This window comes from Lissotriton vulgaris, chromosome 12, assembly GCF_964263255.1.
Source record: "Lissotriton vulgaris chromosome 12, aLisVul1.2, whole genome shotgun sequence".
In the NCBI taxonomy this organism is placed as follows: Eukaryota; Metazoa; Chordata; class Amphibia; order Caudata; family Salamandridae; genus Lissotriton; species Lissotriton vulgaris.
In genome coordinates, this window is record NC_141700.1 from 240,509,737 (window position 1) to 240,533,404 (window position 23,668).

Consider the following 23,668-nt stretch of genomic DNA (forward strand, 5'->3'; position numbering starts at 1 on the left):
AAGGGAAATTTATGGTTTTGGGTGGGTATGGGTTTTTGTATGATAAGGGGATTTTTAGGGATTAGAGTGGATGTTGTTTTTTGGGAGGCGAGGGACTTTTTAAGGTTTAGGGTGGCAAGGGAATTTTCATTTCTAGGGTGGGCATGGGTTTCTAATTGGCAAGGGATTTTTTAGGGTTTAGGGTGGGTATGTTTTTTAAGTGGCAAGGGAATTTTTAAAGTTTAGGGTGGGTGTGGATTTTTGGGGGCAAGGGAAATGTTATGGTTTCGGGTGAGTGTTTTTGGGTGATAAGTTAATTTTTAGGGTTTATGGTGGGTATGGATTTTTGGGTGGTAAGAAATGTTTTAGGGTTTAGGCTGGGCATCGGTTTTTGGCTGGTAATGAATCATTTGGGTGTTGTTTGTATATAGGATTTTGGGTGGCAAGGGATTTTTCAGGGTGGGTATGGATGTTTGGGAGGCAAGTGAATTTTTAGGATTTAGGGTGGGTGTAGGTTTTTGAGTGGTAAGAGATTTGTTAGGGTTCAGGATTGGTATGGGTTTTATGGGTGGCAAGGGATTTGTATTTGTGTTCAGTGTGGGTGTAAGATTTTTGGTGATATTGTAGATTTTACAGTGTGTGTATAGGTTTTTGGGTCGCAAGAGTTTTTAAGGTTTAGGGATTTTTTAGGATTTAGAGTGGGCATGGTTTTTGGGTGGCAATGGAACATTCAAGGGTTAGGGCTGGTTAGGGCTGGTATGGTGGGAATGAATCGCAATTTTCCTAATATCATGACAAGAGAATCTGGATTTCATTAAAGACACGGAGGCTAACATTATGCATATTTCCTTTAATGCTAACTCCAAGCAGCCACTTAGAAGCAATACATCATAAAGTGAAACAGATCTGGAATATAATCTTCCAGATGTACAATAGCCATGCACTTAGGATAGTCTGCCTCTTTTGTATATGAGGTAATAAGGCAAGTCTTCTTCTGTGTAGAATTTTCTTTCTTTTTTTGTATGTATTACAAATGGATAGAATTATGAAGATTGAATGAAGGGGAAACAGAGTTAATTCTTTCTGAACATCTTCCGTGCGGAAACAGCAGTATAGATGAATCAGTTATGTTGAATTATCTGAAATAAGAGAGTATAAGTGCTCTGTTGCCATGTAACTGAGAAAGGTGTAATATCAAAGCGGGCCAGTTATATGACATTTTTAACAATCCATTGAAAAAAGATTTTATGAAACTTTCAACAATACTTTGAATAAAGGTTGTATGAAATGTTCAACAATACAATGAATAAAGGTTGTATCATAAATTATGCATCTATTGTTCAGTATTTCATGTATCCACCCACGGGAGGGCAAGGGTAGGATAATGTTAGCCTCTGTGTCTTTAATGAAATCCAGATTCTCTTGTCATGTTATTAGGAGAATCGCAATTTCATTGCAAGACCGGAGGCTACCATTATGCATGTTGGTAGTTTAGTAATACGACATCTGACATACGTTTAATAGGTTTACAATAGTGTTTAGCAAGAGTATTAGAATTTGACCAAACAGCTGCTTTAAGAATGTCATCTAGTTTACCCCCTTTTAAAAGTGATTCGCTACCCATAACGCCCCTTATGAGTTTGCCTGGAATCTTTTAGGTAGATACCAGCTGATTGCATTGCTTATTGAACCCATCTTGCTATAGAATCTGATGTAATGGGTTTGAAGGGTTTCACAAAAGGGATAAGTAATTGATTAACACCATTCACATGATGTTCGCTTATTCTTGCATCTTATTATTTCATACATTCTACCACACAAGGTTTTTTGCACGTGTTAAACTTTGTGTTGAAAATTGTATCTGATATAGACTTCTCTTAATAATCTCGAAATTGACACCAAATGCATCATAGACTCTGAGATCCTTCTAGTGTTTTAACGTCTGGTACTCTACGGCAGGAGATTAGGCAGAGTAGAAATGCTAGTTTTATGGAAAGTCTCTTCTTATCTAGGTTTCTGTTCTCAGGCCAGGTAGTGAAAGGGCATAGTAGTAACTTAATATCCCATAGGGTTTCATATTTAGGTTTAGGTGGTCTCCTTGGTTTGATACCTTTCATTATTCTGCATATTGTGGCATTTTTCCCTATGGTCTTGCCATTTATTACAGCATGGCCTGATGAAATAGCTGATCTGTAGCAATTAATTGATCTGTAAGTAAGCCCTCTCTCATATTGTTAAACTAAAATGTTTGCTACGTGTACAATAGTAGCCTCCACAGAATTCAGGTTCCTCTCCAGGTACCAGCGTACCCAAGTTCTCCAGATGCTATTGCATCTAGTGGGTTCCAGGAGCCCATGCCTCTTGCAGGATGTCTCCTATAAGGCCTTCTGCGGGTGGAAGTAGAAAAGGTATTTCACAGGTCTATTCCAAGCTCATCGGAAACCATGCCTGGGAGGGCCAGAAAGGGGTTATTAGTAATAAGGAGCATTGGTCTTGCCTCACGTTCCGGAAGACTCCCTGGGTCATTGCAAATGGGGGAAATGCATATGCTCGAATTCTTTTCTATGGCTGGAGAAGGGCATTGACGGCTTGAGCACCGGGGTCTGGCAGGCTGAAATACTTGTGCAGTTGGAATGTCAGTCTGCTTGCGAAAAGATCTACTCACAGGGCCCCAGAACTGATTTAAAGTTCTGAAGGCTTTCACGTTGAGTTTCCAGTTGCTGTGGGCTTGGAGGAATCTTGAATTCCAGTCAGCAGAACATCCAGAGATTTTTGGCTAGATTTGATAGGTTCGAGGATTTTTTACCCCATAAGCAATTTATGTATGCCACAGCTGATATGTTGTCCATTTTTATAATAACCAATCTGCCTTGTAGGGATTGTTTGAAGCTCATCAGAGCGTAAAGGCCAGTAGTTGACTCTAGGCAGTTTTTGTGGTGTGAGCTCTCTGTATAGGACCATAGACCTCCCATGTTCTGGTTCTGTAAGCAAGCTCCCCAGCCATGATGGCTCACATCTGACTCTAGAATGGATTCTGAGGAATTTCCAAACACGGCTTTGCCCGTCCAGGCATCTAAATTCTCTAACCACCAGTTCAATTCTGGTTTGGCTTTGTGGTCTAGGGTTACTTTGTCTCCGCACCATAGTCCAGCATGGCAGGATTTTACCTTCACTCTTCGAAGGGCTAGATAATGTAAAGGTCCTGAAAAGATAGCTTGGATATAGGAAGATAGGAGGCCCAGGAGTTTGGCTAGTTCTCTCAGGGACAAGAGGTCTTGTTTCAATACAAGTCGTATTTCTTTGCGTATTTTCATCTTGGGTGGTAGCAAAAGTGTCTACAGTGATTCCCAATAATTCCAGAGTTTTTGAGGGAGTCATGATAGATTTTTTTGGGTTTATTATAAAGCCAGGGCTCTCTAAGAGATTTACTGCTGTATTCAGGTCTTGAAGAATCTGATAGTTGATATATAATGAGAATGTCGTTGAGATAGACTAGCAGTCATATCTCTCTTTCTCTCAAGAAGGATGCTATAGCTCTCAATACCTTGGTGAAACACCAGGGAGCAGAATATAGCTCAAAGGGGAGAGCTTGGAATTGAAATAGACAACAGTTCCAATGAATTGGAGGTATGGTTGGAACTCTGAGGCCATGGTGATTGTGAAGTAGGCACCTTTCAAGTCCAACTTCACTAGCCAGTCCTTTTCTAGAAGTAAGTCTCTCAGGAGGTAGATACCATCCATTTTGAAGTGTTTGTAGATGAGATATTTGTTCAGTTCGCTCAGGTTTAGGACTGGTCTTCAACCCTTGTCTTTTTTCGCTACCAGAAAGAGAGTGCTTACCAATTTCATATGATCCCATGGTACTTATATAAATGCTCCATACTCTATCATGGGCATTACCTCTTTCTCTACTATTTTCTGTTCTGTGATCAGTACTAGGTTCCTTGGGAGTGAGGATTGTGTCAGTGTTTTCAAAAATTATATTTTGAAGCCTTGAATGGTTTCTAAAACCCAGGGGTCTTGTGTAATTGTTTTCCAAGTCTTTAAAAACAAATCTGAGTTGACATAATCCTCATTGTCTGTAGTAGGGTGTTTGTTGGACACCGCCGGCAGAGCGGCCCCTTCTGTCAGGTCTGGCAAAAACACTAGGGTTGAATACTCGACGCATGCTGTTTTGAGCTTTGACTAGGGCTGTGGAGGTTGTGACATATTTGCTTAAGATCTTGATCATGTCCTCTCCAAATAAGAGTCTTTTGGGGTTTGCAGAGGGTTCTTTGTCAGCCATGTCTCTCAACTCAGGGTTGATCTTGCTAAGGACTACTCTTCGTCGTTTGCATTTATCCCTGCATTTGCGTTCCCTAATAGGATCAGAGTTTTCTGACTCCATCCTCTTTTCTTAGTTGATCTAAGTCTAACGGGGTACCGTTAATATGGCTGTCTTCCGCCATATCAATTATTCTAGTCAGCGGGCCTAAAATATCAAGCATGCGATCCTGGCAGACCTTCAGTTACCTCTTCATGCCCTTCCTGAGGTCTCTACCCACTTTGAATATGAATTTGATTAATTCTGGGTCGAGGTTGGGTGTCAGGCATACCTTTTCTTGAACCACTGGCTCTTGGGGCCACCATTCTGAGTTCCTCGGGTGTCTTATATTATGTGGAGAGAACATCTCCTCACCCAGTGGGTTGGTTAGAATTTCTTTAGAGGATGAAGGGAGCTCTTTCTCTGATAGGCAACTCTCGAAGTCTAGATCATCCTGGTCTAGTTAAAGGAATTATTCATCCAACGGGTTCATGTTTTAGTCTCCTTGTGGTTCAATTTCAAGATCTTGTGTATCATGACGAGCACTTAGATATTGTGTACCGCTTTGGACACTTTGATAGGCTGTGTCGCTAAGGACACCTGATACTTTTGAGGTGCGTAGACCTCCCTTACAGTTTGAGGTGCTTAGACCTCCTTTATACGATGAGGTGCGTAGACCTCCCAAATTATTTGAGGTGCTTAGACCTCCCAATGTGCTCATGGGGCTTGCTCTTTCAAAGTTGTTTTTTCTTTTTCTCTTTAATCTTGTGCCCCTTTTTTTTATTGTATTCCACGTTTTGGCCTTTCTGTGTTTCAATAGTGCCATCTTCTTTCTCTATTAAGGGTTTTTTGGTTGAGAGGAACCGGTTGAGTGTTTTGCGCATGCAGGAGTGCATCTCTTGTTGAGTAATCTTTTTCATTTCTTCATTATTGATGTTAGGGGTAATTACCTCAAGACCATCTGATTCTACATCAGCCATGTTGGATTTTATACTCCTTTACGGGTTGTAGTAGTTAGTAATCTATCTAGATGACTTCGAAGGTAGGCAATCTGATTTATTAGTAAGGTTCAGAAGAGCTTATGTAAATTAGGGATTTGTTAGTGGAGCTTATGTAAATTAATGCATTGTTACATCAGGTCTTTTACATTTTATGCTCCTTTACTGTAAAATTAGGTATTTGGAGTAAAAATAGTTTGAGTACTTGCGGTCGCAGTTAGCAGCTGATCACAGGAGTGTCCAACTGCCAGACTTCCTGACATCGGATATGCTTGTGAGCGATCAGCTGTTGATTTACTGCCCAGGTAGCCCCTCAACTACAGATGGGTTAAAGATTTTATTTTTATTTTAATTATTTATTTTTGTTATGAGTTCCCAACTTGTCTGTATTTCGGGGTAGCCCGTTATTGGGTGAAAATGCAATGTGAGGGCCAGGGTGAGGGCGGAGAGTGGGGGGGAGCAGGATTTCCATAAGTTGGAAATCAGTTAGGTGTGAGCCGAAATTTAAGAAGAGTTTGAGGTCAAAGAGGCATAAATCTATTCAGAAAGGTATACAAATTGAATTGAGAAAACATACATACACATGTAGTTGCTACAAGATACAGGTCATACATGAAAGTGAAGAGAAAATGTACTTATCTGCCTGGAGCCACATTTAAAAAAGGCAGACTATCCTATGTGAATGGCTATTGTACATCTAGAAGATTCTATTCTAGGTCTGTTTCACTTTATGATGTATTGCTTCTAAGTGACTGCTTGGAATTAGCATTTAAAGAAATATGCATAATGGTAGCCTCTGGTCTTGTAATGAAATCATTTAAGGTTTAGTGTTTGTATGGGTATTTGGGCCACAATGGCTTTTTTTATGGTGGGTATGGGTTTTTGAGTGGCAAGTGAATTTTTCGGGTTTAAGTGGGTGTAGGTTTTTGAGGGGACCTGGGCATGTCTATGATCACTATCTCTGTGGGGACCTGTGCATGTCTATAATCACACACTATCTCTGTGGGGACATCGACTTCTCTATAATCACAGACTATCTCTGTGGGGACCTGGGCATGTCTATATTCACACACTATCTCTGTGGGGACCTCGACATCTCTATAATCACACACTATCTCTGTGGGGACCTCGACTTCTCTATAATCACACATTATCTCTGTGGGGACCTGGGAATGTCTATATTCACACACTATCTCTGTGGGGACCTCAACATCTCTATAATCACACACTATCTCTGTGGGGACCTGGGCATGTCTATATTCACACACTATCTCTGTGGGGACCTCGACATCCCTATAATCACACACTATCTCTGTGGGGACCTGTGCATGTCTATAATCACACACTATCTCTGTGGGGACCTGTGCATGTCTATATTCACACACTATCTCTGTGGGGACCTGTGCATGTCTATAATCACACACTATCTCTGTGGGGACCTGTGCATGTCTATATTCACACACTATCTCTGTGGGGACCTGTGCATGTCTATATTCACACACTATCTCTGTGGGGACCTGTGCATGTCTATAATCACACACTATCTCTGTGGGGACCTGTGCATGTCTATAATCACACACTATCTCTGTGGGGACCTGTGCATGTCTATATTCACACACTATCTCTGTGGGGACCTGGGCATGTCTATATTCACACATTATCTCTGTGGGGACCTGTGCATCTCTATAATCACACACTATGTCTGTGGGGACCTGGGCATGTCTATAATTACACACTATCTCTGTGGGGACCTCAGCATCTCTATAATCACACACTGTCTTTGTAGGGATCTTGATATCTCTATAATCACACACTACCTCTGTAGGGATCTTGACATCTCTATAATCATACACTTTCTCTGTGAGGACCTGGGCATGTCTATAATCACACACTATCTTTGTGGGGACCTGGGCATGTCTATAATCACACACATTCTCTGTGGTGACCGTGGTAATACTATGGTCACACACCATCTCTGTGGGGACTTGACCATTCCTGTAATTACATGCAAGCTCTGTTTGGCTTGAACATCATCAGCTTAGCATTCTCTGTATGGAGCTTTGTGAATACTGAAATGTAGTAAAGTTAGACATTTGGTCGAAATTTACCTTTGTGAATGGGGCCCTATTTTAATGAGGACTTCAATACAATCATCTTCATGCACTATCTCTGTGGGAACTTAAACATCGCTATAATAACACACTATCTTTGTGGGGGCTTGAAAAAAACTATAATAAAACACTATCTTAGTGGGGACTTGAACATAACAATAAAAACATACCAACTCTGTGGGGACTCGAGCATTCCTGTAATTAAACACATGCTCTGGTTTGACTTGAAGCACGAGGGGGCCCCATGAGGCACAGGGTCAAGACTGATTTGCATATAGCTGTGTCTGAACTGGGGTGGCGAAGTGAGCTAAAGAACGATCATGAATTGAACCCAGATCTGTGACTGGGGATGAGTGTCTGAAAGGCTTCATCACTCCGTCCATCATCTCCTTGTGTTTGCTTTGACTTGAACATCATCAGCTTCACATTCTCTGTATGGGGCTTTGTGAATACTGACAAGTAGTAAAGTTAGTCTTTTTGTCTAAGTTTACCTTTGTGAATTGGGCCCTATTTTAATGAGGACTTAAACACAATCACCTTCATGCACTATCTCTGTGGGGACTTAAACATCGCTGTAATAACACACTATCTTTGTGGGGACTTGAACAACACTGTAATAGCACACTATCTTTGTGGGGACTTAAATATCGCTATAATAACACACCATCTCTGTGGGGACTTGAACATCTCTATGGTAACACACCATCTCTGTGGGGACTTACACATTGCTATAATAACATACCATCTCTGTGGGGACTAGAGCATTCCTATATTTACACACAACATCATTAGCTTCACACTCTGTATAATGGGATTTAACTTTTGAATATACACACTGGGCCTTATTTATGAAGGCCTTGCGTCAGTTTTGCGCCGCCGGTGCGTCACTTTTTGTGACGCACCAGCGGTGTAAAAAATGCGCCTTGTTGCGCCATATTTAAAAAGTGACGCATCTATGTAGATGCGTCACTTTTTAAACCCCTGCGCCACATTATACCTGCGTCTGGTATAATGTATGCAGAGGGGGCGTTCCCCCGCAAAAAGCCTTGCAATAGTGACGCAGTGAAATCTATGAGATTTCACTGCGTCACTTTTAGGATACTGTTGCGTCAAAATCTTGCGCCTGCTTCACAGCAGGCGTAAGACTGACGCAAGCCCTTTCACATGGGGCTTTCCTCATGTGAAAGGACGCATTGCTGGAGTTGCGTCACTTTTGTGACACACTCCAGCAATGCGTCACTTTTGCGCTTACAGATACGTCAGAAATACTGACGTATCTGTAAATCCTTGCGACATGATGTGTCATACATTAAATATGACGCATCACGAATGTCGCAAGGAGTGCGCAGTGAAAAGTGGCGCATCTCTGTTTTCACGCAGCGATGCGTCACTTTTCATAAATGAGGCCCACTATTTCTATGGAGACTTAAACACAGTGATATTCACCCACTATCTCTGTGGGGACTTGAACATCTATTTTGGCAAACATGTACGCAGTTAATCAAGCTCTGGGTTCGACTTGACCATATTCCTTAGTTTCATATGTTAATTTCTTTATGTGTTAGTTCCCTTATCTCCTAAGATTTTAAGCACTAATAAATAGGTTAAATACAGTTTTAAGGGCCTTTCTTTAAGCATGATATGATACTTTCTGGCACATTAACATAATGTGTCTTTAACGTATACCCCTAGTATATATTCAGCAATTTATATATGGATAGATTATAATGCTGTTTGTGTATATTGTTGATAAAATAAACATTTAGCCACGTGCCTTCAACTGTATACAATCAGAATAGTGTTACAGGCTAGGTCCCCACAAGGATGGTAGCACATGTTCAAGTCCCCACAAGGATGGTGCTGTGCGCACGATTAAATAACAATATATTTCCAAATTTGAAGCAGGATCCTGTATCATGAATTTTTTCTCAACATTTTTCTATTATTAGTGTGTTTTAAAAACATTGGGAAAGGTTAGTCCCCACAAGGCTGGTATTCACACATAGTCCCCACAAGGATGGTAACACGTGTATGGGTGTGTGTGTGTGTGTGTGTGGCTCTGTGTGTGTGTGTTTGAGACTCTGTGTGTGTGTGTGACTCTGTGTGTGTGTGTGACTGCGTGTGTGTGTTTGTGGCTCTGTGTGTGTGTGTTTGTGGCTCTGTGTGTGTGTGTGTGGCTCTGTGTGTGTGTGTGGCTCTGTGTGTGTGTGTGTGTTGGACTGTGTGTGTGTGTGTGTGTGTGTGTGTGTGTGTGTGTGTGTGTGTGTGTTGGGCTCTGTGTGTGTATGTTGGCCTCTGTGTATGTTGGGCTCTGTGTGTGTTGGGCTCTGTGTGTGTTTTAGTGCCTCTGTTCCCTGCTTGTGATCGTTTTTTCTAGAGCCTCTGTACCCTGCTTGTGATTGTTTTTTTAGTGCCTCTGTTCCCTGCTGTGATCGTTTTTTAGTGGCTCTGTTCCCTCGGGCGTAACTGGGCAGAGATGGGCGTGTGGCTGACCTAGACTGAGGCATGTCTGTGTGTGTGTGGCTCTGTGTGTGTGTTTGTGTGTGTATGGCTCTGTGTATGTGTGGCTCTGTGTGTGTGTGGGTCTGTGTGTGTGTGTGGCCCTGTGTGTGTGTGTGGCTCTATGTGTGTGGCTCTGTATGTGTGTGTGTGTGGCTCTGTGTGTGTGGCTCTGTCTGTGTGTGTGTGTGTGTGTGTGTGGCGCTGTGTGTGTGTGTGTGTGGCTCTGTGTGTGTGTGTTTGTGTGTGTGTGGCTCTGTCTGTGTGGTGTGTGTGGCTTTGTCTGTGTGTGTGGCTCTGTCTGTGTGTGTGTGTGTGGCTCTGTCTGTGTGGGTGTGGCTCTGTCTGTGTGTGTGTGTGGCACTGTCTGTGTGGGTGTGTGGCTCTGTCTGTGTGGGTGTGTGGCTCTGTCTGTGTGTGTGTGTGTGGCTCTGTGTGTGTAGCTCTGTCTGTGTGTGTGTGTGGCTCTGTCTGTGTGGCTCTGTCTGTATGTGTGTGTGGCTCTGTCTGTGTGTGTGTGTGGCTCTGTGTGGGTAGCTTTTTTGTAGGTGGGTCTGTGTGAGGGTGGCTCTGTGTGTGTGTAGCTGGGTCTGTTAGAAGGTGGCTGTGTGTGTGTAGGTGGCTCTGTGTGGGTGGCTCTGTGTGTGTGTGTGTCTCTGTGTGTTTGGCTCTGTGTGGGTGGCTCTGTGTGGGTGGCTCTGTATGTGTGTGTGTGGGTGGCTTTGTGTGTGTGGCTCTGTGTTTGGGTGCAAATGCAATAGGTCTCGAATTTGCGAGAGATTAAGCTATTGGCATTGTAAATGACAATGCCATTTGTTTATATGTTCTAAAAACAAAAACATAAATAAAAATAATGTCATGAGCAATGCCAATAGCTCTAACTTTAACAATGCCGAGACCATTGCATTGTAAATGCTTGTTTATATTTCTTTATGAGCCACATATGGTATTTAAGTATTGCCAGTGATGTGAAAGTGATTGTTTATTGTCAGGGGCAAAGTACAATACTAAAGTGCACTCATTATGTTAAAGCTGTTGTAATTGTTACATTGCGAATCATTCAGATCAGATTACTGCGCTTAATTTACTAATCACTGAAGGAAGTTATATATTTAGAAATGTGTATTGTAGTTCACGGCAGTTCTTGCATCTCTCACAGAGATTTAATTTGTATATCAGTGACAGGAAGTCAACTAACTCTAAATCGGATATACAGAGATTGTCTGTCACACGGTATATCATGTTAAGTTAGGAAACAGGAATTGAAATGAAAATCTTCTACTGGAGTTATTTCTTGCTTTAGATGTCAAGGATTCTGAAACACAGGCTGGGCTCATCTTTAGAACAGGCAGATTGAGTATATCCAGTGACACTGTTTCTCCCTTTTGTCCCACTCCCCTTCCCACGGGTCTTCTGCTGACCAGCATACTATCCTTTGTATGTTTGTCAAGGAATTGCGAAGATTAACACCAGTCCTGTTGGATCAGGATTACCAGGTTAGTGCAAGCTTGACAGGATGCAAACAAATCTGAGAGAGCATGGCCCACACCACAGACTCTGTAGGTGAAATAGCCAAAAACACTGCCAAATTCTCCTTCAGGCATCCTAGTCTTCCTTCAAACACTCTATAGTACTGACAAAGAAAAAAACAATCTTTAGAGGTTACAATAATTTGAGTAGTTTAGTGTTCACCAAATCCTTGAGGGTTTACTTTATAAATCAGCTATTCACTTGATCTTGTGTTCAACAATGGCAAGGGGGGCTTAGGGTTGATACTTCAAAGTTCATCATGGATGGATTACTCTCTAACTACGTTCCACACACCGTGCTCCAATACCCACCATTCACTCAAAGGCCCTACATCACTAATTCTTACCCACACAAACACTTAAGAAAACTTGCATTATATGCTCCATGTGTTATACTCCAAGCAGTATATCCTTCGGTCTTACTCGGGCGCAGAGCATCTGGTGAAATCAGTGCTTTCCAGCATCAGCAACTCCTTATATGCACTTGCTCTTATATGGTTAAGAAACTTAAACTGTTCACAAAGGAAACAAACTAAACCTGGAATGGCACAGTTTAAACGGATAGGGATGCACACTCGGATTCCAATAGAAAAATACCGACCATCCAAGTAACAAACTCTAATAAAAAAGTTACTTATGGATCACTGGGTAGAACGCGGAAATAGAAAAGCATACAAAGCAACGAGCATCTCACAGGCCCAACCAAACTAATAGACACTTAAATATCTAATGTAAAATCATCAAATCTTACTCCACCAAAATTTGCATTATCAGGTTTGCCAGTGGTATGAAAAAGCCTCTTTGACTACTTTGAGCCTAAGGACCTTATTATCTTTTGGTGGACAGATACTCCATCACAAACATTACTAATATCATGCCCACCTTATGTAATGCAATTCAAATAAGGCAGACAGGAAAACCATCACATTTTGACAGAGTAACATGTCTGCCAAACTCTAAATCAGGTGCTAAGAATGAAAACATCCAAGCTACCTTTCACTATTCCCAGTACAAATATATATAGCCATATTAAACTTTCAAATATTCCATATTCTCTCCATTGATCTCACAGCAAGTCATCTAAGCCTCAGAGAAAATCAACATTTCCAATCTTCCACCTGCCCCTTGTATAACCGCATGCTTTAACAAGCATTGGAAAAGCCAATAGGTTGCATATTTAGTAGGTGAAAGCCAGTCTATCCATGAAATGCTGTGTGCTTATACCAACGCTGATAGTCAACCTTGTCAGCCAAGGCCAAAACCAACTTAAAAGAAGCGGCCACTCCCTGAACGGGGCTGTCTAAAAACTCCTCTTTTTATTCATATGTGTCCATGTGTACGTGTATGTGAATGTGTATGTTATATACTGTGTGTTGTATGATGACATGGGTTCCCATCAGATGACTAAATCTGGATGAACACCTTAGTTCATAACATCACAGAAATGCTAAAGTCTTCCATCATGAAAGGTATTATCCCAGAAGCCTTCAAGCATGGAAGCATACCCCTGCCTCTCCTGAACATGAATACTGATCGCATTGAGCATGTCCAATAGAGGAAACTATTGACTATGTATCGGATAAGAAATTTCGAGTGGCCTTTATTTTCTGAGATGCGGAAAAACCTTTAGATGTGGTTCGATTGTCCATCCTGTTTACGATATTAGAAAATGTGGGGCTTCCGAGCCAGTGCATAAACATCCTAAGATAACTTTACAGAGAAGCAAATACTTCGCTTATAATTATTAGAAAAAGCACAAACATTTTTTGAATCTCTTGTAGTTCTAGACAAGGGTGCCCTTTGTCACCTCTACATTTTGCTCTCTATATTGAGCCACTGGCAGTAGCTATTAGAGCTTCCAAGGAGATCAAGACAATAGCTCCAGGTGTGCCGAAACGTAATCTTTTTGCAGGCGATCTTTGGTTTATACATCCTCTAAGGCCCACCCAATAGAGGTGTTGTTTCAAATAATCAACACATTTTTTAAAACTGGAGGATATAAGGTTAATAAATCAAAAACTGAGCTTTGAGTATTCAGTTCTCCTCCAGGAACTCTCCCTAGCAATCTAGCTGCCACATATAATGATCCTCCCAAGAAATATCTGGGAATTTGGTTCCTGAAAGGGTTAAATTACTTATATAGGATACATTTCTATCCACTAATTTCTAAAATTCGGACACTGTTAAGCAGTTACGGCTATTTACTCATATTTAAGAATTGTCAGACCCCAAATAACTAAAATTAATATGCCTCCATTAGTTGCTTCACTTCCGATTGGGGTTCAAGGACTTTTGTTAAGGAGATAGAGGCCCTATCTTTTTTCAACAACCGCAAATTACAATAGAGAAACTTCAACTGAGCAAGGAGCAGGGGAGGTGGAGGGCTGGCAGTGCCGAATCTGCAATATTATCATGTAATTTCTTTTTTAAACTCTTATCCCTTGGCTGTATAAACTAGGTTGGTCATTACTCCTTCAATCAAATTTTACATAAATCTAGTTATCCCCTCAGCTAAATTACAACCAATTTGTAAACCCAAATAGGTGTGATATCGGACCTTGAGCGCCCAAAGTATGCGCCTTATAAAACTACTTACATTTTTGTCAGTACCCAGTGTGCATGCACAGACACCAGTAGATTTCATGTTCCTGGGAATGCTAAAAGGGGAGCCCCTGGGCTAGGAGGAAGTAGGGCTGGCTACATTGTGAAATGCAGTTCGTCGATGGTAATCTGGTGTACTAAGATCTCATGCAGCGCAAAATACCAAGACATGGAGGGTGGTATAAACTCGCACTTCGTTTCAGTGGTTTAAATAACCTAGACAAACCAGAGCTAGAAAGATCTATGGTTACTGTTGAGCATATCTTTCGAAAACGAGCTTTTTCGCTGAAAGTTATTTATTGGGTCGCCTTTATATATACTAAAAAAAGACCAAAATAATTCCTATATATGAGCAAATATTTAAAAAGTGGCAATGCTAAACTGCCTTCTAGATTCACTTGAAAGACAGGGAAGAAGTTAGACACACTTTAATTTTACTGCATTGCGAGAAGCTAATTTTAAATGTATGCAATTATTTGTTCAATAGCAGGTATATTGCACACTGGTGTTATTAAATAAAAGAAATCCAGATATCCCACTTACCTACATAAATTTGAGGGAGAGGGTATATAGATGCAGATGATATGGATTTGTCAAGGTGTTAGCAGGCATTTGCACATTTACCAGATGCATTGGCGATTTTAATCGGGTGTACACGGCATACAGGATTATCCTCAAAGTGGGCAAGATGGACCTAGTTTACTACTATTCTGATCGCAAGGTAAGTTATTACAATTAATTGGCAATCAGCTGAACCTCCTTCCTTCAATGAATGAAAGGATATATAAAAAAAGATAAAATGTATGCTAATATGGTTGGTGTGCTCAACAAACTGGATAAGATATGGGTATTCTTTGAAAGCTGGTTGATAACAGGGTGACTACTCTCTTGTGATCTCAGGAAGGAGACGGAATTAACTACAAAAAGTTCTAAGCATCTTCTGTAATGCTAAAATTGAAGATGAAAAACTGATTGAAGACAGGGTATCTAATTGTATCCATATGCTTATGAATTGAGAATCTATTTTTTTATTAGCATTTATGCTTTTATAACAAACACAACAACAGACATGGTTATGTAGGAGGAAATCCCCATTTTTGCCAAACAGTAGACATATCATTACAGCACAGTGAATACTGGTCATAAATATGCATCAGGAATGGAGCTGCGTATATAAACGGTAAATGGCAGAAAAGAGAAACAGCCTACAAGGGGATCGAGGACACTTCAAAATTGTGAAGGAGATCAATGAGCTGGACGGGTCTTTAACACCTTGGCTGCTAGGTGTTTTCCCCTCCTATGCTGACTTTTCGTCATGTCCATCATATCATGACGAGCTCAGCTCGTCATCAGCACAGCTCAACCGTGCATCATGACGAGCTATGAGCATCGAAAGGGTTAACATACAAGTCTACATTATGGAGCAGGTGCCGTAATCAGGCCCTTCCTGTGACTGGAGAACTAAACAAACTGGATAAGACATGGGTGTTCTTTGAAAACAGGTTGTTGAAGGGGTAACTACTCTTATATGACGTCAGAAAGTAGATGCATCAAATACAAATGTTCAAAGCCTTCTTCTGTAAGGCTAAATGGAGAAAAACTGATTTAAGACACAATATCTATTTGTATCCATATGCATAGGAATTGAGAATAATTTTTTTTATTAGCATGTGTGACTTTACAACAAACACAACAATAGCCATGGTTATGTAGGAGGAAATCCCAATTTCTGTTGAACAGTAGACATACCAGTGCAGCACAGTAAATACTGGCCATAAATACGTATCAGGAATGGTTGCAGCGTATATAAACAGTGCAAGGTAGAAAACAATCAATTCTATGTTACTTTTACAGAGTGACGTAAGCTCTGTGGAGGGATTTGTAGTGTAATCATTTGTGCCAATTGCTCATGGATAGGGTACCTGTTTGTGTACAGCAGTATTCCAACAAGCAGCAGGTATAGGTGTTTCCCAGCTCCAGGATGGGATTGGAAAGCAGTTTGAGGGGCGGAGAGTATCAACAGGACACGCGGGCCTTGCAACATAGAGATCTCCAGGCCCAGCAAGTGTTCGCAACGGTGTGAATCTCCTTCTGAGTCCTGAGTTGGCCTAGAAGCAGAAGTGAGGCCAATGTAATCCCATTGGTCTGAGCTCACTCCAGAACAAGGTGGTGAATATATGCATCGGAGCAGTACCAAAACATAGTAAAGTGACAAGAAATAATCAATTTTGAGGTTTGGAATCTCAAAGCCCAACGATCATATGGGAGGACCAACAGGCAATCCATGCTGGTTCATTAGCCCCTAGCAACTTAAATCAGGAGAGCGTGAAACATGGTGAAAAAAATGTTTAGTGAGCCTCGCAGCTCCGCATCGGAACCACTATTGCGTGACGCATCCCCAATGTAGGACCCCACAGCTCTTCGGAACCGCTGCTGTGTGACGCTCCTTGATGCAGAACCTCACATTGCAGCCCCACATCTCCTCTGAACCACAGCTGCACGAAGCATCCTCAGTGCCGGAACTCACATCACCACCGCTCAGTTCCCTGAAATTGTTGCTGCATGACACATACTCGACTTCGGTCCTCGCATTGCAGTCTGCAGCTCGTTAGATCTGCTGCTGCAGTCACATCCTCATGCAGCATTCCATAATGCTCTGCAATAGGGGTTTAAGGTACTTTGTTCAGCGGGCCTAACTTGGTCCCTACATTTGGCACTCGCTCTATCATGGTCAGCCTGAACTTATGACAGTGTGCCAGTCTGACACAAAGAGATAACCGCAGTTGGCGCTTTGTGCTTCTACACATTATTTTTACTTAAATCTTTAAAACTGCATATCTCCGGTTCTACTACTTGGATTTTGTTATTGTGGTCTCAAATAATTTATTTAATTTGACTCTAGTTTTCTAAATAGATGTGGGATTTTTTTTTGTTTTGTGTTTTCACTTTATTACTGCTTGAAGTGTTGCATAAATACTTTACAAATTGCCTCCAAGTTAAGCTTGACTGCTTTGTGCCAAGCTACCAGAGGGTTAAGCACAGGTCAAAATAAGGTTTGCTTGCGACTTCACCCGAACAGAGATTTTGGATGCTGCTTGAGTAGGGTTTCACCCCATCAACCAGTAACTCAGTGTCCTACAAGTACTCCCCACATCAGGATTTGAATTACTTTGTAATGGAAAATGCGTTTTGCATGGTAAGATACAGTGGTACAAAGGTTTCCTGGTGGAACAATACTGCTTCGTATACAGAGATTAAAAATAAAATATGTCAAAACAAATGTTCAGATATGCATTTAGTTTTTATCTGCGCACCGTGCACAAAGTTGCAATATTGATTTGAATTGCTTCTGGCATTTTAAGATTTTGCAAGCAAAGTATGCCTCAAACAAGCTTTGACCTTTACACATCACAATGCGACAAGTTAGCAACTATTTTTATCATAGTAGTCTGGATCCAGCGGGGCTGTAGGAAGCATTGCAAGCAATAAACAGCCACGGCTCGTACAGGTAAGAGCGGTGGGGCCGGAAGGGGAGGTATTTTGACAGTCGGCGACGAGGGAAAATTCATTATTTATTTAATTTTCCTTCGTTGTCTGTCTAAATCCCCCTGCCCACCCGGCCCCACCGCTCTTACCTGTACGAGCCGTGGCTGGCAATAAGACACTTCAAATACATAAATGGTGAAGCGTATTATGCACAAAATAGCATAAGCAACCTTTAATGATTATCTACTGTTACTGCCCGGCTTCTAAAAGTTACTTGTCAAGGTAATTGAGGTATGGATTTTCAATTATTTGGTAGAAAGATTTACCCATTTTTTGACAAGAACGTTTTTTTTTTAATTTCAATATAGTTTTTTTGATCGTTTTTGATAGTTCTACGTGCACTGAGAAAAAGAGATGCACTAACGCTTCCAGTCTCAAAGAGGCAATAGTGTTGACAACTACTGTTTAAAAGTCCTATGTAAAAATCTGTTGTGCCCTGTTCACGGGCAAACAAGCTTAAACATATATATATATATCTTAAAAACAAAAAAGTGGACATGAAGGCACTAATCCCTGGCAGGCTGGGATGAATGGATGTCTGAGAAATATGGAAAAAATGACTCGTAGATTAACAGCAAGGCCTGAAGATAACATAAGAGCAGCAATCTTCCCTTATGCCAATTCCACCTCGCGGAATGATCAAAGTGCTGGGAACTGATTCTTGAGAGTGAGAGCAGGCAAGGCATCTGGTGATATCCAGAGGAGGTATGTATAGACTAAGATTTAAAGCAAACATGGCCAATGTGGTTTAGCAAGCACTTTACAATTCAAAATGCAATGCATTCAAATGCAAATAAAACGAAATGCATTAAACACGCAGATTAGAAGAGAAGAACAATGTATTACAGTCTCCATAAAAAACTTCATGAAAGGTACATTAATACAAACCTTGAAAAGTGCATGGCATTCCGGGATTATTGATGAATGGCAGTGTGGTCAGTATGAGAAGGGTTTTGGTGTTGTAAATGATCAGTGTTGTGCCCTTATCTTGTCCTAGGTCTTAGCACCTATTGAGTGGGTCCACACTGGAGTGACAGAGGAGCAGTAGACGGTATTCACTGAAAATAGGCAGAACTGGAAAAGCTCTGAATAAGATGGGGGAAATGCTATTTCTCCCATACACAAAATACAGTTGTGAAACTGTGGGCAATTTCGCCATTTCTGCATCTGCCTCCCTGAGGATTGTGCCAAGTGACGATTGCACGAAAAATGCGCTGCAAAACAAGAATTCCTCAGGCAGAGGCTTGTGGAATACAAGAAACGATGAGTCCTTGAACCTTCCAGCTCAGTCAGGGACCAGCCATTGTAAGTCATTATTAGCCACATTCATTTCATTACAATGGCCGCCTCTGAAAGTGCTCTTCAAGGGAACTTTTCCAACCAGGCATCTGGAATGTGGTGACTGTAGTGAGGTTCTTGTGCGTAGGTTCTGCACACAGAAATCTCTGCTCAGCAAGTTGCTTTAAAGTGCACCTTGAGGAGCTGGGCAACAAATTTACTGTAATAAAGTTAGTGCTACGGCAAATACATTTCCTAGACCCTCACTGTCTGTTTTTACTGTCCACAGAGCAGTGGACCAAGTCCAAGATATTCCATCATTTCACCATCTGCATTTGGATTTCAGCCACTCCTCATTCTCATGCATATACTGCACACAGCAGCTATGGCTAACAATCTTAAGAGTCCATTCAGGAGCATATAGGCCAGTGGCAGCTGCCAGGAGGGAAAAGTGGCAGGGCATTAATAAATGCATTTAAATTAATACGTATCTGCCACCTCGCCGCCTCAGTGCTCGTAGCTCTTCTCCTGATCACAGTCTCCCAGACTCCCTTACACCAATCCAGATACTGCTCTAATGCTGGTAATACTATCACCCAGAATGAGGGCAGCGTCTGGATTGGGCGGTGCAATCAGTTACTTGTGGAGACATTATTTCTCATTTCTACAGATGATGACTTCTTCTTCATCAATGTTGGTTCCTCCCAAGAGGCATTTTTGCCTCAGTTCAAGTATGTTCTCACTTACGTATTCCTGCAATGTAATCTTTCACACTTGTTCACAAGTCATTATAAATTTGAAGGCTGTTGTGCAAAAATTCTCTGTAGTGGGTTGGTCCACTAATTGACCCAATAAAAAGCGAGGCTAAGCCAATCTCTGGACCAAACCAAGCTCCATTAGCTATGCTTTCTATTAATAGGAAGAGGCATATCTCTTTGGAAAATTATTCTCACTTACTTGTAGGACACCACACTCCAGATTTCCCCAAATTCTCATTTGGCACCAATAACTTTGTTTCTCCTACAGTCAATTAGTGCATCGCCTAAAGCTTTACTATTTGGAGTTAAGACTTAACACCCACAGGGTGAATGTGTGGTGAATTTTCCTTCAACTCATCTAAGTGAATGTCCTATTAAAGAGGAATCACAAATGCTTGAAGGAGGATACAGTCTTAAAGGTTTCTGGTCATATTTTTATATAATAGGGGTGACTTGCTACTGTAACTTTAGATTTCAGGAGTTTAGGGCAAGGCCCTATCTCCCACAACAACTAATATATATGTGTCTAGGAGACAAATGAGATTATTACTTCTAGGAGCTAAGACAACCGGACCAGGAGTAAAACATAAAGAAAAAGAATGGGTTCAAGAGGGGGTGTTCATCAGTTGAAAAGTGTTTTTCGATTTTACTTTTAGAAGTAGCAATGACCATTGTAGTACTATTAGTATTACTAGTAGTTTTTGAAGCACTAGACACAGCAGTAATATTGTGTTAGTATGATGCAAATAGGACTTTGAACACTACTTGTCGCAGTAGAAGTGCATGCGGCAGAAGCCTTGTTAGCAGTAGGACCAGTAGTTGTTGTTCCAATAGTAGTAATAACAGTAGAAGTACATATAATTGCATTTGTGGTACTAGTATTAGCGTATGGAGAAGTGATGACAGATGTAGTACTAATAGCAATAGTAGTTATTTATGTAGCTCCAGTAATAGTTCTAGAATTAGAAGGCAATTAAGGCCATCAAAATGTACTATCTTCTGATGATCACCTATTTTGAAGAGATGAAGTGGAGAATGGAATGGAGCCTGAAACAAGGTATCTATTTTGAACGTGCTAGTTATAAACACAATAAACTTCATTAGCATTACTTCAGTATTCAACATACATTTCAAGCAGACATTCAGTTTAGATAAATTTCCAGAATGGCATCAGAAAAATGTTATTGTCACTCAGTAAACATTAGATACCCACATATATTATGAATATTCAATTTTTCACCAATAGTAACTTTTATACAATTACAATAGTGTATGTATTTTTTTAATGTTAGGCAGAAAACTCACCGATCCAAGTGTACAACAGTACTCCCCAAGAAAATCATGCTCATATAACTGTGTACTTGACTTATCCTGATCAAACATTGCAAATTTTAATTTCTGTACTTCTTCAAAGTGATAATTGATGATGAATTTCTTGGCAAAAACAGGGTTCAGATTATTAACAGTTGTTTCTGTCCTGTCAATCTGTAAGAGAAAAATAGAATGCTTTCAATACATACATTATGCAATTGCGTGGATAGACGTTTTCTGGGCACAATTTCTCAACTTCAGAAAAACTTTTTTTTTAAAAAATATTACAATTTAACATTTTTTATATTTAAATGTTAATTTTCTATAATAATTTAAAAGCTCTTCACAGGCGTTTAAATAGTTCTACAGAAGACCAAATGCCATTATAGCAAATACATTTTGACTGAAGGCTATGAAACATAAAAAATATGTACATTTTGGTATATGATTTGGTCTGAAACAAGGGTGTCTGCTGGCCCCATTGCTTTTCTCTTTGTATTTCTCGGATCTCCCTAATTGTTTTGCAACTAATAAGGGTGATGTTTCGAAGATAGGTGGCCGTTTCTTTCCCTATCTGATGTGTGCAGATGATATCACAATTTTAGATTTAACACCCAAGGGTTTGAGTAATAGGTTGGTGCCCCTATGACAATATACTGCCATACACTATTTGAAGATCAACATTTCAAAGAGCAAGATAAAGCAGAAAGTTTGGGAAGATCAGTAACTATGTTTGGAGTGTAGGTCCAGAGGAACTGGAGATCTCAAAATCATATCTCTTTTCGGGAAAGTTGTAACTGGTAATACATTGAATTAAGTCCACATAGAATATTGCTCCACTTAAGCCTCATCGCATGCAAATGAGTTACATGCCTTTTATAACCCAATGGGATGAAGGCACTTTATGCTGTTGCTTTCCGTTTTCAAGGTGAAAGTCCCTCCAACTCTATTATATGCTATGGAATCTATCAATATGATAAAATTGGACTTTCTAGAGAAAATGGAAGGGCACATTCTATGCAAATTATGCAATTTGAATACCTCTGTATAATCGACCCCAGCAATTAGGTTGGAATTTGGTCTGACATGTACAAGAATTAGCCAGTGTGATTCAGTGGGGATATCAGCTGAAGAACAGTGAAAAGGATTTCATGAGGCGCTTCATGAATTATGAAATATTTGGCTCAAGCCTGGGCAAATGGTCTTTCTCTCGAGATTTTACTTCGGTGCTGAGTTATTTCAATGTACAGGAAGAGGTTGTGACCTCACTCTCTCCCCTAGAATTCAAAAACCAATTAAAAGGTACCGGTAGCAATATCAGTTACCAAAGAGATCTCATGTATTGTGAGATGAAGAAAAGATTGAAGGTGATAACCTCACTTAGCTGCCCTGAGGTAGTTCAGAAGTACCCACCTGGAATTTGGACCGCGGTCCTTCCCGTTTTAGGATATTATTTTGAATGAATCTGCTTCCGTTAAATGACAAATTGGTTCTCAGGGAAAGACTACAACATGTGTGATCTGGAGTTCCAGGATCTTAACCATATTCTTTTTGTTTGTCCTGCACAATATCTCTGCGACGTCACCTACTAAGGCCAAAGTTTTTAAAGAACAATGTCAATTATGTAGAGGAAGCACAAGAGTTATTTTCCCTCCAAAGGAATGAAGTCATTTGTACAAAACAATTTTAGTGTTTTAAAGGTTTCAAGTACTTAGTTTAATCTTTATATAGGTTTGTTGCTATGCTGGGGGAGGGAACTCTTTTACTTGCACATTAAACAGTAATTTGCTCCTAATGTCTGCTGCTATGTCAGGAGGAGAACTTCTTTGAAGTGTACTATGGAGTAATTTGCATATAAGTTTACTATTTCAGGTTTCTCTGAATATATTTCTAGTCACAAAATCAGTAAATGTTTTAAAGGTTTAATGTACCTATTTTAATCTGGATTTAGGATTTCTGTGATGTCTGGGGAGGGAACTCCTTTGGCTGCTCACTATGAAGTACTTTGCACATAATTTCTGCAGCTATGTTCGGTGGAGAACCTCCTTAGATACTTTTTACAGAGTAATGTTCTCTTAAGTTCAGTATCTAGTCTCCTATCTTTTAAGATGTATTGTTATTGTATAGTATGCATTGTATTGTTTTGATATTTTGTGGCAATCTTTTGAGTTTTAAATCATGAATAAAGAATTGAATAGAATAGCAAATAATTTGTCAAGTGTCAATTACCGTTTTTTTTTAAATTCTCGAGAACCAATTTAAAGCAAATATTTGACAATCAGATAGTCATTGGTGGATTTAAATATAGTGCTGATAGGAAAGGAACAGTATGGAATTCAAAGTAACACTATGCAGGATTTCTAAAGTGTTTGACAATGTGGCCAACTGCAATAAATAGAAATGTTACATAAAAATACTGCAATGATAAAACAATGATGAGCGTGTTGAAACACTGGCCAGTACTGAATACAGGTGTGCTTGACATTGAACACCCCAAATTTTATTTCAAAAGAGCCAAAGACATTAAAGATCACCTTGTAAGGGCAGCTCTACCCCAATCAGTTTCTAGGGGCACCTTAAATGACTTATGGGGGCCTTCCCACCCTTGTAGGCCATGCGAAATGTGGAGACTGTGTTGCTTGCGATGCTAACATTGAAGGTAAAACATTCACCTATGAGAAACTTAAGTACGAAAGGAGACATTTCACCAATTGTAACTCTTCAAACGTTATCTATGCCATTTTTTGTCCTTGTA

General features: G+C 40.4%; 1 protein-coding gene across 2 annotated transcripts in view; it reads right to left on the reverse strand.

Annotated features, from left to right (window-relative positions):
• CPNE2 (copine 2) overlaps positions 1–23,668 on the reverse strand; it is a 975,302-nt gene that overhangs the window by 496,287 nt on the left and 455,347 nt on the right. For both annotated transcript variants that reach the window (XM_086947740.1, XM_086947741.1), the window contains exon 3: positions 20,908–21,087. In XM_086947740.1, coding sequence (XP_086803866.1) covers positions 20,908–21,087 — 180 coding nt within the window. The remainder of the gene's footprint in view (positions 1–20,907; positions 21,088–23,668) is intronic.